At 41.3% G+C, this 15143-nt stretch overlaps 2 protein-coding genes across 2 annotated transcripts; both read left to right on the top strand.

Moving 5' to 3' along the window:
* The first annotated feature begins 482 nt into the window (after positions 1-482).
* LOC122439805 (protocadherin beta-5-like) lies at positions 483-3422 on the top strand. The gene is given in 5 exon segments (XM_043465262.1): positions 483-1250; positions 1253-1289; positions 1291-1381; positions 1383-1893; positions 1896-3422. Coding segments are annotated over 5 exon segments (1839 nt in total). The 5' UTR covers positions 483-1081; the 3' UTR covers positions 2927-3422.
* An 8624-nt stretch (positions 3423-12046) lies between these two features.
* PCDHB6 (protocadherin beta 6) lies at positions 12047-14850 on the top strand. The gene has a single exon (XM_043465253.1). It carries the CDS (start codon positions 12245-12247, stop codon positions 14636-14638), a length of 2394 nt encoding a protein of 797 aa, XP_043321188.1. The 5' UTR covers positions 12047-12244; the 3' UTR covers positions 14639-14850.
* The last annotated feature ends 293 nt before the right edge of the window (positions 14851-15143 follow it).

Genomic DNA, 15143 nt, shown 5'->3' with positions numbered 1-15143 from the left:
TGGTTTTTGTTAACATTTCAGTTTTACTTTACATTTGCTTATGAATGTGTTCACTTCCTGAACTTTTTTGAGTTGTACACTCATGATTATGTCCTTCCCTGATATATTTTAAAATTTTATAATATTGTAAGATTCTAAACATCTATTATTACTTATTTCTTAATCAATTAAGGATCCAATAAGGGAAAGTTTCTTCTTGTGCTCAAAATGCACTTTCTGAGGAATACTAGCATTTTAGTTTGTCCTGAAAAGTATTCTTTCACTGGAAGTTAACCTAGCATATGTTTTTTAAGAACGTCCAATAACTAAGAACTGGATATACAATTGGGAACAATTCTGTGACTTCAAATATATTGACTGCATATATATGAAATGAAACAGCAAATACTATATGCAATAGTATATAATGACACCTGGTGGCGCTGCAGGCTATAAGTATAAATGGAGAGATTTGTGACTGCCTGGGAAGCCATTAAACTGGGAATCAGAACTCCGATGCTTTCAAAAAGAAAGAAGCATTTTACAGAAGATCTAGGCGTGGAGGACTCCAGAAAAGGGCATCGTCCTAGTGCAAGCCAGTCAGAGAGATTTAGGCGAGCTTATTTAACCAGATCACCTGGGTTGACTGTATATCGGGAGTTGAAGAAACTGCACCTTCTTGAACCGGGTTTGGACAATGGAGACCGCGCCAGCAAAACGCTACGGAAAAGGCAAGTTCTCTTTCCTGCTATATTGTTCCTCTTCTGGGAGGCTGGCTCTGAAAAAATTAGGTATTCCATGCCAAAAGAAACAAAAAGTGGGTCTTTTGTGGCCAACCTGGCAAAAGAACTGGGTCTCAGGGTGGGGGAACTAGCCACGTGGGGCGCGCGAATCCATTACAAAGGAAACAAACAGCTCTTGCAGCTGGATTTAACGACCGGCAATTTGCTGCTGCATAAAAAACTAGCAAGTGCTGTGCGGGGCGACAGATCCTTGTATACTGCATTTCCAACTATTATTGGAAAACCCGGTGCAGATTATTCAAGCTGATCTGCATCGCACAGATATAAATGACCATTCCCCAGAGTTCCTAGAGAGAGAAATGCTCCTAAAAATCCCCGAGAGCGTCCAGACAGGGATTGTGTTTCCTTTGAAAATAGCTCAGGACTTTGACACACGTAGCGACACGGTTCAAAACTACACAGTCAGCCCCAAATCCCATTTTCATGTTGTCACTCATCGTGGAGACGGCAGAAAATACCCAGAGCTGGTGCTGACAAAGCACTGGACCGGGAGCAGCAGCCTGAGCTGTTTAACCCTCACCGCGCTGGATGGTGGGGCTCCGCCCAGGTCTGGGACCACTACAGTCCGCATCGAAGTCGTGGACATTAACGACAATGCCCCCAGAGTTTTTACGGTCCGTCTATGAGGTACAGATTCCGGAGAACAGCCCCCTAAACTCCTTAGTTGTCGCTGTCTCTGCCCGAGGTGCAGATGCAGGAACACATGGGAAAGTAGCCTATGCTCTATTCCAAGGAGATGAAGTTACTCAACCATTTGTAATAGACGAAATAACAGGAGAAATTGGTCTGAAAAGGGCATTGGATTTCGAGGCAACTCGGTTTTATAACGTGGAGATTGCAGCCACAGACGGCAGGGGCCTTTCAGGAAAATGCACTGTAGCCACAGAAGTGGTGAATGTGAATGACGACGCCCCCGAGCTGACCATGTCGAGATTCATCAGCTCTATCCCAGAAAACTCCCCAGAGACTGTGGTGGCCGTTTTCAGTGTTTCTGATCCAGATTCCGGGGACAACGGTAAGATGGTTTCCTCCATTCAGAATGACCTCCCCTTTCTCTTGAAACCCACGTTCAAAAACTTTTACACCCTGGTGACAAAGAGACCGCTAGACAGGAAAGAGCCGGGTACATCACCACCACCACGGTCACTGACATGGGAACCCCCAGACTGAAAACCCAGCACAACATAACCGTGCTGGTGTCCGACGTCAACGACAACGCCCCCGCCTACACCCAGACCTTCTACACCCTGTGGGTCCGCGAGAACAACAGCCCCGCCCTGCACATCGGCAGCGTCAGCGCCACAGACACAGACGCGGGCGCCAACGCCCAGGTCACCTACTCGCTGCTGCCGCCGCCCGACCCGCACCTGCCCCTCGCCTCCCTCGTGTCCATCAACCCCGACAACGGCCACCTCTTCGCCCTCACGTCCCTAGACTACGAGGCCCTGCGGGCCTTCGAGTTCCGCGTGGGCGCCGCCGACCGCGGCTCGCCCGCGCTCAGCAGCCAGGCGCTGGTGCGCGTGCTCGTGGAGGACGCCAACGACAACGCGCCCTTCGTGCTCTACCCGCTGCAGAACGCCTCGGCGCCCTGCACCGAGCTGGTGCCCAGGGCGGCCGAGCCCGGCTACCTGGTGACCAAGGTGGTGGCGGTGGACGGCGACGCGGGCCAGAACGCCTGGCTGTCGTACCAGCTGCTCAAGGCCACGGAGCCCGGGCTGTTCGGCGTGTGGGCGCACAACGGCGAGGTGCGCACAGCGCGGCTGCTGAGCGAGCGCGACGCGCCCAAGCAGCGGCTGGTGGTGCTGGTCAAGGACAACGGCGAGCCGCCGCTGTCGGCCAGCGTCACGCTGCACGTGCTGCTGGTGGACGGCTTCTCGCAGCCCTACCTGCCGCCCCCGGAAGCGGAAGCGGCGGCGCCGGCCGACCCGCTCACCGTCTACCTGGTGGTGGCCTTGGCGTCGGTGTCGTCGCTCTTCCTCTTCTCGGCGCGGCTGTGCAGGAGGGGCGGGGCGGGCTCGGCGGGTCGCTGCCCGGTGCCCGAGGGCCACTTCCCGGGCCACCTGGTGGACGTCAGCGGCACGGGGACCCTGTCGCAGAGCTACCAGTACGAGGTGTGCTTGACCGGATGCTCGGGATTCAGTTAAGTCGCTCAGTCGTGTCCGACTCTTTGCGACCCCATGAATCGCAGCACGCCAGGCCTCCCTGTCCATTACCAACTCCCGGAGTTTACTCAAACTCATGTCCATCGAGTCGGTGATTCCATCCAGCCATCTCATCTTCTGTCGTCCCCTTCTTCTGCCCCCAATCCCTCCCAGCATCAGGGTCTTATCCTCGGGATTAGATGAGTTGAAATTCTTAAAGCCGATTCTCCCCAACCTCCCGCCCCAGGACGCTGTTGAATAGAGGAAAATGCCAATTTTCGGAATAGCTTTGGTTCCAATTAGGGATCTCATCATGATTCGAGGTATTTCATTTATCTGTAATTTCCCAGATGCAAAATCTGAGAACCTCATGGAGAAAAATCGCACATTCATGTATAGGATTGATTTCCCTTTTACAATAAACTTGTCCAATTTTGGAAAACTCAGTTCGAGTCTTAACTGTTTTTGTTTTAGCGTGCCATTCCAAATCCTTGCATGCTGTTGATTTTCCTGAAATTTTTGCTTTCTTTTGGTAATTTTTGCAACAATAAAATATTGTTTTCTCTAGTCATTTTGCTTCATCACACTGTAAAAGTTTGATGCTCAATAACAAAAATTTAAAATGTTTACATAACATTTATTTTGTTTTCAAAGGAATATATGCATATAAATATGGAAGAAAGCATGATGAAAACCAACACTCTTCTGTTTACACTCCCTAGCTCTCATCCTACTGGAAAATAATTTTTAATGCATATTTCCATGGAATTATTACATACAGAAAAATGGACAAATCCTTAATACAGCTCACTGTATTTTCAGAAAATGAACATACTTGATATCAGCATCTTGAAGAAATGAAACATTATTAGCATCCCAAGTGCTACACAAATTACCCCTTAAAATCACTGCCACTTCAAACATAACAGATAACTCAATACCCTATGCTATAGCTGTTTTGCCTGTTTTGAATTTATATAAATGAAATAGCAGAGTGTGAACTGTTTTGCATCTGGTGTCTTTAACTCAGCACTATGTTTATGACATTTATCCATAATACTGTTTTTAATTTTAGTTCTTCATTCTTGTTACTGTATAGTATTCCACTGTGAATATTGCACAATTTATAACCCATCCTACTGTATGTGGATATTTGGGTTGGTGTAAGGTTTGGCTGTTTGAATAATACTGCTATAAACATTCTCATACATATCCTTCAACAGACATGTATGTACATTTCTGTTCTGTATATACCTAAGGTGGAGTTGCTGCTCATTCAGTAAGTGCATGTCCACTTTTAGTAGATATTTCCAAATAGTTTTTCAAAGTGGTTGTACCCGTTTACACTGACTGCTATCAGCAGCATATGGATGTACCAGTTCCTCAACATTCTTACCAACATCTGGTATTATCTGTTTTTTATTTTATCCCTCTGGAAAGCACTTTTAAACCTTTATCTTCTAGCTTTTTAAATACTTTCTTCTCACTAAAGAATATGCTTGTAACTTTTTCATAAACTTAAATTTCACTCTATTGTTGTTGGTATCCTATACACTTTAAATTTCCCTCATCCATATAGTTATCTCATTATTTTCTCTGCTTAAACTGAAACCTCCCCTTATTCCACTAACAACCGTTTATTATTTTCTTGTATGAAAGAAACTAATAGAATTATTATTTTTCCTTTTGTTTCTCCCTTACACTTCCAAACCTCTCAAAAGTGAGTTTTTACTTCTATGTAGTCAGGATTAATGGTACTTTTTACTCTTTGACAATAGTTAAGCAATATTACAAATTTATCTTTAATGACCATATAAATTATGAATGCTCTGCAGCTAAAGATCACCAGGAACACATTTATCAGAACAAAGTTGGGTTTACTGACTTATAATGAGGGAGACTGCACACCATGGAGAACCATGATCAATGCACGTAATAGCATCCTACCAAGGAGTTAGAGGATCTGGACTTAGGTGATTCGGGGTAGGGCGCAAGGAAATCTCCTTTCCTTTTTTAAAAATTCCATCTCTTTGCTACAGTATACACCCTCAAGTGGCTTTTTAAGAGAAGGTGCACAAATACAGACTTTCTGTATCTCTGCATGTCTGAAAATGCAGTTTTCACTTCTGCTTCATTGTATACATATACATTCAATATACATTCTAACAATTCATGTCTTGTCATATCTGAAATTATTTCATCTCTAGTACTATTTCCTTAATAGTTGTATTCCTAGCTTATTTTTTCTGAGACTTGAGCTTGTTGGATATTGAACAATTTAAATCATTTCTCTATGTTTCTTATATTTCTCCTATATATCTTTGGTTTTCCCTCTATATCATCATTTAACATCTTTCAGTCACCTTGAGTATTTTTATGAAATTTTCAATTTTAATGGAGTATTTAAATCCCTAGCTGTTTTCGTATTATCTGATTGTGTCTTTTCCATAGTAGCACTTGGAATTTTCAAAGTTCTTTTTATTTCCTAAATGATCTGTTTCCTGGAGTTCCCATTTCTTTTTTTGTGTGTTTCTGTGTAATTTTTGGTTGTCCTAAGTCTGGTGAGAGATGTGTTCATATGTAAGAAAAAGAATTGAGTATCTGATGGGTACAATTGCTGTTTTGCTAGGTCTTATCAGCTTTTATGTGATAAGGTAGTCTGCACCCAAGTTTCTGTCCTGAGTGGATTTTCTGACAAGCTGCTCCACGTGAGGCAGTGCAGAGCAAGGTTTATAAAATATCAGACTTCAAGAAGCATTGTGATGAATGGGCAAAGAACTCTTTTCAGGATGTGGCCCTGCAAGTGTTAGGATACAAAAATTTTATGCTGGGATTCCTAAAGTCTTCACTAAAATATTCTAGTGTTCTCCAAAAAAATTCCTTTTTATTTCTTTTTTTTTTCTTTTTTTATTAGTTGGAGGCTAATTACTTCACAACATTTCAGTGGGTCCTTTTTATTTCTTAAGAAATGAGACTTAATGTTTTTGGAAGAAGGCCTGGAGGAAGACTGCTGCTGCTGCTGCTAAGTCTCTTCAGTCATGTCTGACTCTTGCAGAGGAAGGCTAATAATTATTAAAATTACATGTTACATATATTTTTCATATTACATACTTTCTATGTACTTTACTGTTTTCTAAATTCTGTACACATATCTCATTTACTCGTTTAAATAATGGTACAATTGGTAAACCAAGTTTAGAGATGAACAAACTGAACAGAGTTAAAGTAACTTGCCCAAGGCTACCTAGCTAATAAGTAGTGGAATCAGGATTTGACTCCAGGCAGCCTGACCCCAAAGACATTGCTTTTTTGTCTTTACTTTTTAAATTTTGAAATCTATTAAACATTCCAAAAAATGTACACAATGTATATGTGCAATTTAAAAATAATAAAATGTTCACCATCTACTTAAGATTTAGAACAATGCCAAGACGTTGGAAATCCTTGTGTGCCTCCACCATAACATCTTCCACTTGCATTAAAATCAACCACTATCCTGCATTTTTATTAATTACTTGTTATTCTTTGTAGTTGTATCAGAAATGCATATATTGCTAAATAATACATTGTTTGATCTTGTCTGTCTTTGATGTGTCTTTGATCTGTGTTTGATCTTGTCTGATCTTGTCTGTCTTTGCAATTTATGTAAATGGAATGATACAGTATGGACATCTGTGGGCTTGCTTTTCTCATTCATTAGGGTATTGAACTCATCAGTGTTAAATGCAGTTCATTCATTTACACCGCTCTACAGTATCCCATTATATAAATACACCCTCACCTTTACATTCATTTTATTGTAGATTTTTGGGTTGCCCCAAGAATTTGGCTATCATAACAATACTGATATAAGCATTCTTGAATATATCTCCTCATGTACTTGGGCAAGAGTTCCTTTTGGGTACAGGCATATCTAGGAAGGTCCAACCCAGGTCATAGCAAGAACTGGAATGATATCAAACTAAGTAAAATAGACTATTAAAAGATGCCAACACTGAGATGAAAAAAATGTTGGAGATACCTGACAAAGATTTTTAAATGGATGATGAAAAACGCCTCAATAAGCAACATTAAACATGCTTGAAATAAAAGAAAAGTATTCTCAGAAATGTAAAGTTGTAACAAGGAAATAAAAGATATATAAAGAACTACCAATGAAAATTTTAGAGATTAAAAATACAATTATTGAAGAACTCAGTGGACAAGCTTAACAACAGGAAGACAAAGAGTCAATGAACTAGAAGATACAACAATAGCATTTACCCAATTTGAGCAAAAGAGAGAAAACAGACTAAAAAATTAACAGAGCTTCAGAGACCTGTTGGACAATAACAAGAGACCTAACTTTTGTGTCATTGGAATCCCAGGAGAGAAGACCTTCCACATTTGGCAAAAGATAGAGATCCACAGATTTAGGAAGCCAAACAAATCCAAAACAAGATAAAAAAAATACACCTGAAAAGATATAGTCTAATTTCTGAAAACTGAAGAGAAGGGAAAAGTCTGAAAAGCAGTGACAGATAAATGACACATTATACATAGAGCAATAACAATCTGAATGAGAGTAGATTTCTCATCAGAAACCAAGAAAGTGAGAAGAAAATGGCACAGTATTTTCCAACTGATAAAAAGAACAATTAACCCAGAATTCTACATGCAGTGAAAATACCCTTCTGGAATAAAATTTGTTGCTATAAGGCCTACACTATTAAAAATGGCTAAAGTGAGCTCTCCAAACAGAAAGGAATCAATGATAAAAGGAATCTTGGAACATCAGGAAAGAAGAACGAACACAGTAAACAAAAATATGGGTAAACACCATAGACTTTCCTTCTCTTTAGAATTTAGTTCTCTAAGTTATGTTTGATGGTTGAATCCAAAATTATAACACTGTCTATGTTCAAAATTTCTATACAGGAAATATTTAAGACAATTATAAATGGGGAATGATAAATGTATGTGATGGTACTTAAGTTTTCCACCCTTGCATATGTAAAATGACAACCAGTAAACCCTGAAGGAAATGGCAACCCACTCCAGTATTCTTGCCTGGAAAATCCTATGGACAGAGGAGCCTGGTAGGCCACAGTCCATGGGGTTGCCAAGAGTCAGACACAACTGAGCGACTTCATTTCACTTCAAACCCTGACAAGTTATGTGTGGGCCAACTCCTATAAAAACTATGCAAAAGGACACACTAAAACCCACCATAGATAAAGTAGAACTCTAAAAACTGTTCTAATAACCCACAGGAAGGCAGGAAAACTAAAATGAAGACAGAAAAGACAGACAAATAGAAAACAACAAAAAATAAAACTATAGACTTAAGCTTTAATATATCAGTAATTACATTAAATGTAAATGTTTTGAACACACCAATTAAAACATGACCAGAATGGGTTTTCAAAAATGGACCAACCATATGCTAGCTATAAGAAACTTCACTCCAGATATAAAGACACAGGCAGATTGAAAGTAAAAAGAAAAATATGCAAGGAAAATGACCAGAGGGAGAGTAAAACATTATATAATGATAAAGACAATGCTAAATATATACATACCAAACAACAGAGATGAATAATATGTTAAGCAAAAACTGACAGAACTCAAAGGAGAAACAGATCCATAATTAAAGCTGGAGATTTAAAACCCTCTCTGAACCCTATTTCAACTCATGGAACAACTAGACAGAAAATCAACAAGAATACAGAAGAACTCAACCAACAACCAACATATTTATAGAACACCCAACAATTCCAGAATACACATTCTTCTCAGATGCTCAGAGATCATATAGAACACAGACCACATAAATAAGCCTAATATAAACTTCAACCAATTTTTAAAACTGAAATCATACAGCATGGGTTTTCCAACTACAATGGACTCAAACTAAAAATAACAGTAAAATAACAGGAAAATCTTCAAATACTTGGATACTAAATAATACACTTCTAATTAATCCATGGGTCGATGACAAAGTCACAAGGGAAATTTTTCAAATATATTGAAGTGAACTGGAAACATAAAAACAACATATCAAAATTTATAAGACATAGTTAAAGTGGTGCAGAGAGGGAATTTTATGGTACAAAATGCATATATTAGAAAAGAGGAAAAGTCTCAATCATCTAAGCTCCTACCTCAAGCATGTAGGAAAAGAAGGAAAATAAATCCACAGCAAGCAGGAGGTAGGAATATATATATATATATATATATATATATATATACATTTATATATATATAATATATATAAACAAATGAAATTCAAAACAAGAAAAATTAGTGAAATAAAGAGCTGGTTTTTTAATAAAATCGATTAAATTGGCAAATATATAGCAATGCTGGCAAAAGACTTTTTTCAATGATTTCAGTTTTCAAATGTGTTTAGCATCAAATTGTTTATATTTTCAAACTTTTCTGCAGCATGTATCCCATCCCATCAGTTGAAAGGTTTCCCTAAGTTATTGGCTTATATATCATCTCTATCTTTTCCCTGAATACTGTGTTTTCCTTACATGTAACTAAATTTAGAAATATTACCAAGAGTTTCAATTCATCCTTGAAGTTTAGTCTTTATCTTCCATTTTTAATAAAGTTTAAAACTTTAAATTTTATTACAGAATGAAAGAAAGACAAATGTATGGCATATAAATGGAAATCAGCAATGAAATGGTTATAAGTTAACTAAATAAAATTAAGTTTAATACACATGACAATGTTTCATCAGTTAAATTATTATTTCAATTCACTGGTAATAATCCAGCTAAATTAATCTTGAAAGGTAACTTCCAGTTAGCATGCATGAGCAAAAAGAGCATGGCGCATGGTGATTTTTTACATTGTTTAGCTTTCCGTGTCCAGAGGAGACCAAGATTGTGCCATCTAGTTATTAAAATTAACCTGAAAAATACTGATATAATTAATACAATTCCCAGTGAATCACAGAAATGTTCTTTATCTTGAGAGAAATGTGGGTTACACAGATGGATCCATTTGTTAAAAATGCTACAGTTAAGATTGGTGCATTTCAATTTGTGTAAACATGACCTTAAGAAAAGAACTATGCAAAACTGAACATTGACTGGGAGGCGTAAAACAGAGGAAAAGGTAGAGATGAAACAAGACAGAACGTTGTGAAGTTGGGAGATGTGTACGCGAAAGTTTATGCTGTTTACTTTGCATATGTTGAACTTTGTCCATGATAAAAAAATTTTAAATGAATTAGTCCTTGTGAGACGGGTTTATAAAAGCAAAGTCAATTCAACTCTACTTTAGCAAATCCAAGCAACTGAGAAGCATTTTCCTGAAGGAGTCTAATGCAATCCACTTTCCAAAAAGGGAGTTTCTTCACATACCCAACTGACATCTCTTTGGGTTACATTAAGATATTACCTTCTTTCTATTATAGCAACCAGTGCTCTCACAGACACTTCAATGATCTAATTTGATTTTTATACATACTGTACTATTAATAAGTGAAATCTGTTTTAAAATGCAAATAATTTTATAAGCTGTATTTGAGGATGCCTGAAGGCAAAGAGAGTGAATAAAGAACTCTGTGGATGCCAGAGATGGCATTAAGTTGGAATCAGAACTCAGAATGTCCACTGAAAGGAGAAAGCATTTAGGACTGAGCTACAAATAATTTTGTTTCAGAGAAGAAGGTAAACCCATCCAAGATGTTTCTGATTGTTGGTTTTACTTTATCAGTGTTATTTCATTATTCAAATGCTCAGGGGAGTCTGTTTTCAGCAACATTTACCAAGTGAACAATGGAGGCTGCTGACAGTGATCTTAATTTTATCTTTCTGGGTATATAGAGTTGCTTTTCAACTGTAAAATGATTTCATTTGTTCAGAATTTAGATTTTATTTAGCTTTATTTTAGCTAGAGTTGAAGTATTTTGAAAAATATCCTCATTTTTAACCTTCCATCATTCACTCCTTACCTGAAGTGAATTTTGCTTGAATTCAAATCATTTCACCTCTACATAATAAATACAAAATCATTCTGAAGCAAATTATGTTTGATATTTTTGTATGCTTAGATATGCACTGACCCATTTATTGCATTCTCAGGAAATATAGATATATTTTCCAGTTCATCTGAGCAGAAATTGGTGAGATAGGAATGAACATAGTCATAATGAACTATTACGGAATTTCAGGGTATCCATTCAAATATAATCCACTTTTCACACTACATTATTTGGTCTGTATTTATAGGACCAACTGTTATCCTTGTTGTGAAAGAATGGTAGAGGTGATTCTTGAATGTTTGTTTTCTACATTGCATTATGCCCTTATAACAGGGTAATACATTTGGACTTTAATTAATACACACAGCAGCGAAATTTGACCAAAAAGTTACAATAAAATGAACAACCCTGATAAAATCATGGCCATTTCTACCAATACAAAAATGAAATGGATTCCTAAAATGCTTACTTATGACACATACCAAATTACTCCTGGTCCCTCTTTTAAATAATTTAATTTGATTTGATACTTCTATAATACCTATTTCTTGGCCTCAATTTTCCTAATAGCCTAAGTGTTCCCTTTATTGTGCAGGTGTGACCACAAAACAACGGTAAGTATGTTGTTCATTCCATTTTATTAGTCATATAGTTTAGAGAAATAAGTGTGTAAGATTGATCTTGCTAACCAACTTTTACATTTTGTATAGTGTGTCAGTGGGACAATAGTATACTTGTCAGATTCAGAAATTACACTGCTCCTCAGAGATAAACTGCACTACCAATGAATAAAAGTTAGTTATAGGACGTTTACATTACCTGAGGGAATGACTCTGAAATGTGTTAGTATGTATTAGAATCCTTAAAGAGAAAGATTGACTTACAGATTTGTTAGTACAGCCAGAAGGCCAGAAAATTCGATTCAAGTTATGAAAAAGAAAATCCCAAGACTCCCAGATAAGTCTTTATGCACGTGATTCACTCACTGCAGCCTGAGAAACTCAGCGTTTTCCTTAAAACCTTTATAAAGTTTACATTTTGGATGTGGTGTTGACTGAAGCACCCCCACGAAGTTACTCATTTGAACGCATGGTGGCAGTGCAGGCTAAGAGTGGATAAAAACTCTGCAGACTCGGTGGACTCCATTTCAGAGACGCCGAAGAAAAAAATATAGAACTCATTTACAGGTAAAGCTAAGACAGAAGTGTTCGGGGTGCAGTCGCTGCCAGACGAGTTATAGGAACGAATTTGAAATTCTGGAGCAGACATTTTGAAGGGTCAACAGTGTACACGGTGATTGGGATTGGAAAAAGATTTTTCCTCTGGAACCAGACACAACAATGGAAATGGTGCAAATGAAACTACATCAGAAGAAAAGGCAAGTGATGATCTTCATTACATTAATTCTTTCGTGGGAGGCAGGTTCAGAATCGATTCGGTATTCTGTACTGGAAGAGACAGAAAGTGGCACGTTTGTGGCCAACCTGACAAAAGACTTGGGACTCAGGATGGGAGAGCTGGCTGCCCGGGGCGCCCGAGTTGTTTTTAAGGGGAACAGACAGCATTTGCGGCTTGATCCAGACACCGGTGATTTGCTGCTGAATGATAAACTGGACCGGGAGGAGCTGTGCGGCTCCACTGAGCCCTGCGTGCTACCCTTCCAAGTGTTACTGGAAAATCCCTTTCGGTTATTTCAGGCTGCCTTGGGAATTAGTGATATAAATGACCATGCCCCGGAGTTCCCTGCTAGAGAAATGCAACTAAAAATATCAGAAATTACTATACCAGGTAAAGTATTTCCTTTGAAAATGGCACAAGATTTAGACGCTGGTAGCAACAGCCTTCAGAGCTACATAATCAGCTCCAACCCTCACTTCCACATTCTCACTAGAAACCGCAAGGACGGGAGGAAGTCCCCGGAGCTGGTACTGGACAAAGCGTTGGATCGTGAGGAGCAGTCCGAGCTCAGGCTAACTCTCACAGCGCTGGATGGCGGGTCTCCGCCTCGGTCTGGGACCACCGAGATTCAGATCCTGGTCTTGGATAGCAATGACAACGCCCCCGAGTTTGCTCAGGAGTTCTATGAGGCTCAAGTCCCTGAAAATAGCTCCCTGGGCTCTCTGGTTATCACTGTCTCAGCGAGAGATTTAGACGCAGGATCATTTGGAGAGGTGTCTTATGCCCTATTTCAGGTCGATGACGTTAACGAACCCTTCGAAATTAACGCAAATACAGGAGAAATTCGACTAAAAAAGAAATTGGATTTTGAAGAATTTCAATCATATCAGGTGGATATCGAGGCTACAGACGGTGGGGGACTATCAGGAAAATGCTCTGTAGTCATCAAGGTCCTGGATGTGAATGACAATGCTCCCCAATTGACTATGTCCTCACTGACTAGCCCCATCCCTGAAAACCTGCCAGAGATCCTAGTGGCAGTTTTCAGTGTATCAGATGCTGATTCTGGACATAACCAACAGGTTATCTGTTCTATAGACGACAATCTCCCCTTTGTTTTAAGACCGTCAGTTGAGAATTTCTACACCTTGGTAACAGAAGGCGCACTGGACAGAGAGGAAAGAGCCGAGTACAACATCACCATCACGGTCACTGACATGGGAACCCCCAGACTGAAAACCCAGCACAACATAACCGTGCTGGTGGCCGACGTCAACGACAACGCCCCCGCCTTCACCCAGACCTCCTACACCCTGTGGGTCCGCGAGAACAACAGCCCCGCCCTGCACATCGGCACCGTCAGCGCCACAGACACAGACGCGGGCGCCAACGCCCAGGTCACCTACTCGCTGCTGCCGCCGCCAGACCCGCACCTGCCCCTCGCCTCCCTCGTGTCCATCAACCCCGACAACGGCCACCTCTTCGCCCTCACGTCCCTGGACTACGAGGCCCTGCGGGCCTTCGAGTTCCGCGTGGGCGCCGCCGACCGCGGCTCGCCCGCGCTCAGCAGCCAGGCGCTGGTGCGCGTGCTCGTGGCGGACGCCAACGACAACGCGCCCTTCGTGCTCTACCCGCTGCAGAACGCCTCGGCGCCCTGCACCGAGCTGGTGCCCAGGGCGGCCGAGCCCGGCTACCTGGTGACCAAGGTGGTGGCGGTGGACGGCGACGCGGGCCAGAACGCCTGGCTGTCGTACCAGCTGCTCAAGGCCACGGAGCCCGGGCTGTTCGGCGTGTGGGCGCACAACGGCGAGGTGCGCACGGCGCGGCTGCTGAGCGAGCGCGACGCGCCCAAGCAGCGGCTGGTGGTGCTGGTCAAGGACAACGGCGAGCCGCCGCTGTCGGCCAGCGTCACGCTGCACGTGCTGCTGGTGGACGGCTTCTCGCAGCCCTACCTGCCGCCCCCGGAAGCGGAAGCGGCGGCCGCGGCGCCGGCCGACCCGCTCACCGTCTACCTGGTGGTGGCCTTGGCGTCGGTGTCGTCGCTCTTCCTCTTCTCGGTGCTGGTGTTCGTGGCGGTGCGGCTGTGCAGGAGGGGCGGGGCGGGCTCGGCGGGTCGCTGCCCGGTGCCCGAGGGCCACTTCCCGGGCCACCTGGTGGACGTCAGCGGCACGGGGACCCTGTCCCAGAGCTACCAGTACGAGGTGTGTCTGACGGGAGACCATAGAACTGGTGAGTTCAAATTCCTGAAGCCAATATTCCCTAACCTCTTGGTTCAGGACACTGAGAAAGAAATCAAAGAAAGCCCCAACTGTAGAAACAACTTTGTATTCAGTTAAATGTCGTATTTGGTTAAGTGAGCCTCTCCTTAATTTTGGCAAACCTAATTCCCATTGCAATACCTTTCTCTTAAGAAGTTGTACTGTTGTACAAATATATATATATATATGGCTTCCCTGGTGGCTCAGTGGTAAAGAATCTGCCCACAATGTTGGAGATCCAGGTTCAATCCCTGGGTCAGGAAGATCCCCTGGAGAGAGAAATGGCAACCCACTCCTGTATTTTGGCCTGGAGAATTTCATGGAGAGAGGAACCTGGCAGGCTACAGTTCATGGGATCACAGAGTCGGACAGGACTGAGTGATTAACACACACAAAGATATATATATACACATATGTGTATATACATTCCAAAGCTATTCATGTCTCTGTGCTAATTGGATTTAGCATTTTTAGTTGTACTGGATATTGAGTATGTATTTTCTCCATATTTGACCTTCTCTTGGTGATTAATCTTTCCATAACTATAAATTATTCAAGTAGTATAAAAAGAAATTCTATTTAT

This window comes from Cervus canadensis, chromosome 4 (assembly GCF_019320065.1).
Source record: "Cervus canadensis isolate Bull #8, Minnesota chromosome 4, ASM1932006v1, whole genome shotgun sequence".
NCBI classification, from domain to species: Eukaryota; Metazoa; Chordata; class Mammalia; order Artiodactyla; family Cervidae; genus Cervus; species Cervus canadensis.
The sequence above is the reverse complement of the archived record's forward strand: the minus strand, read 5'-3'. Positions and strand labels throughout refer to the sequence as shown.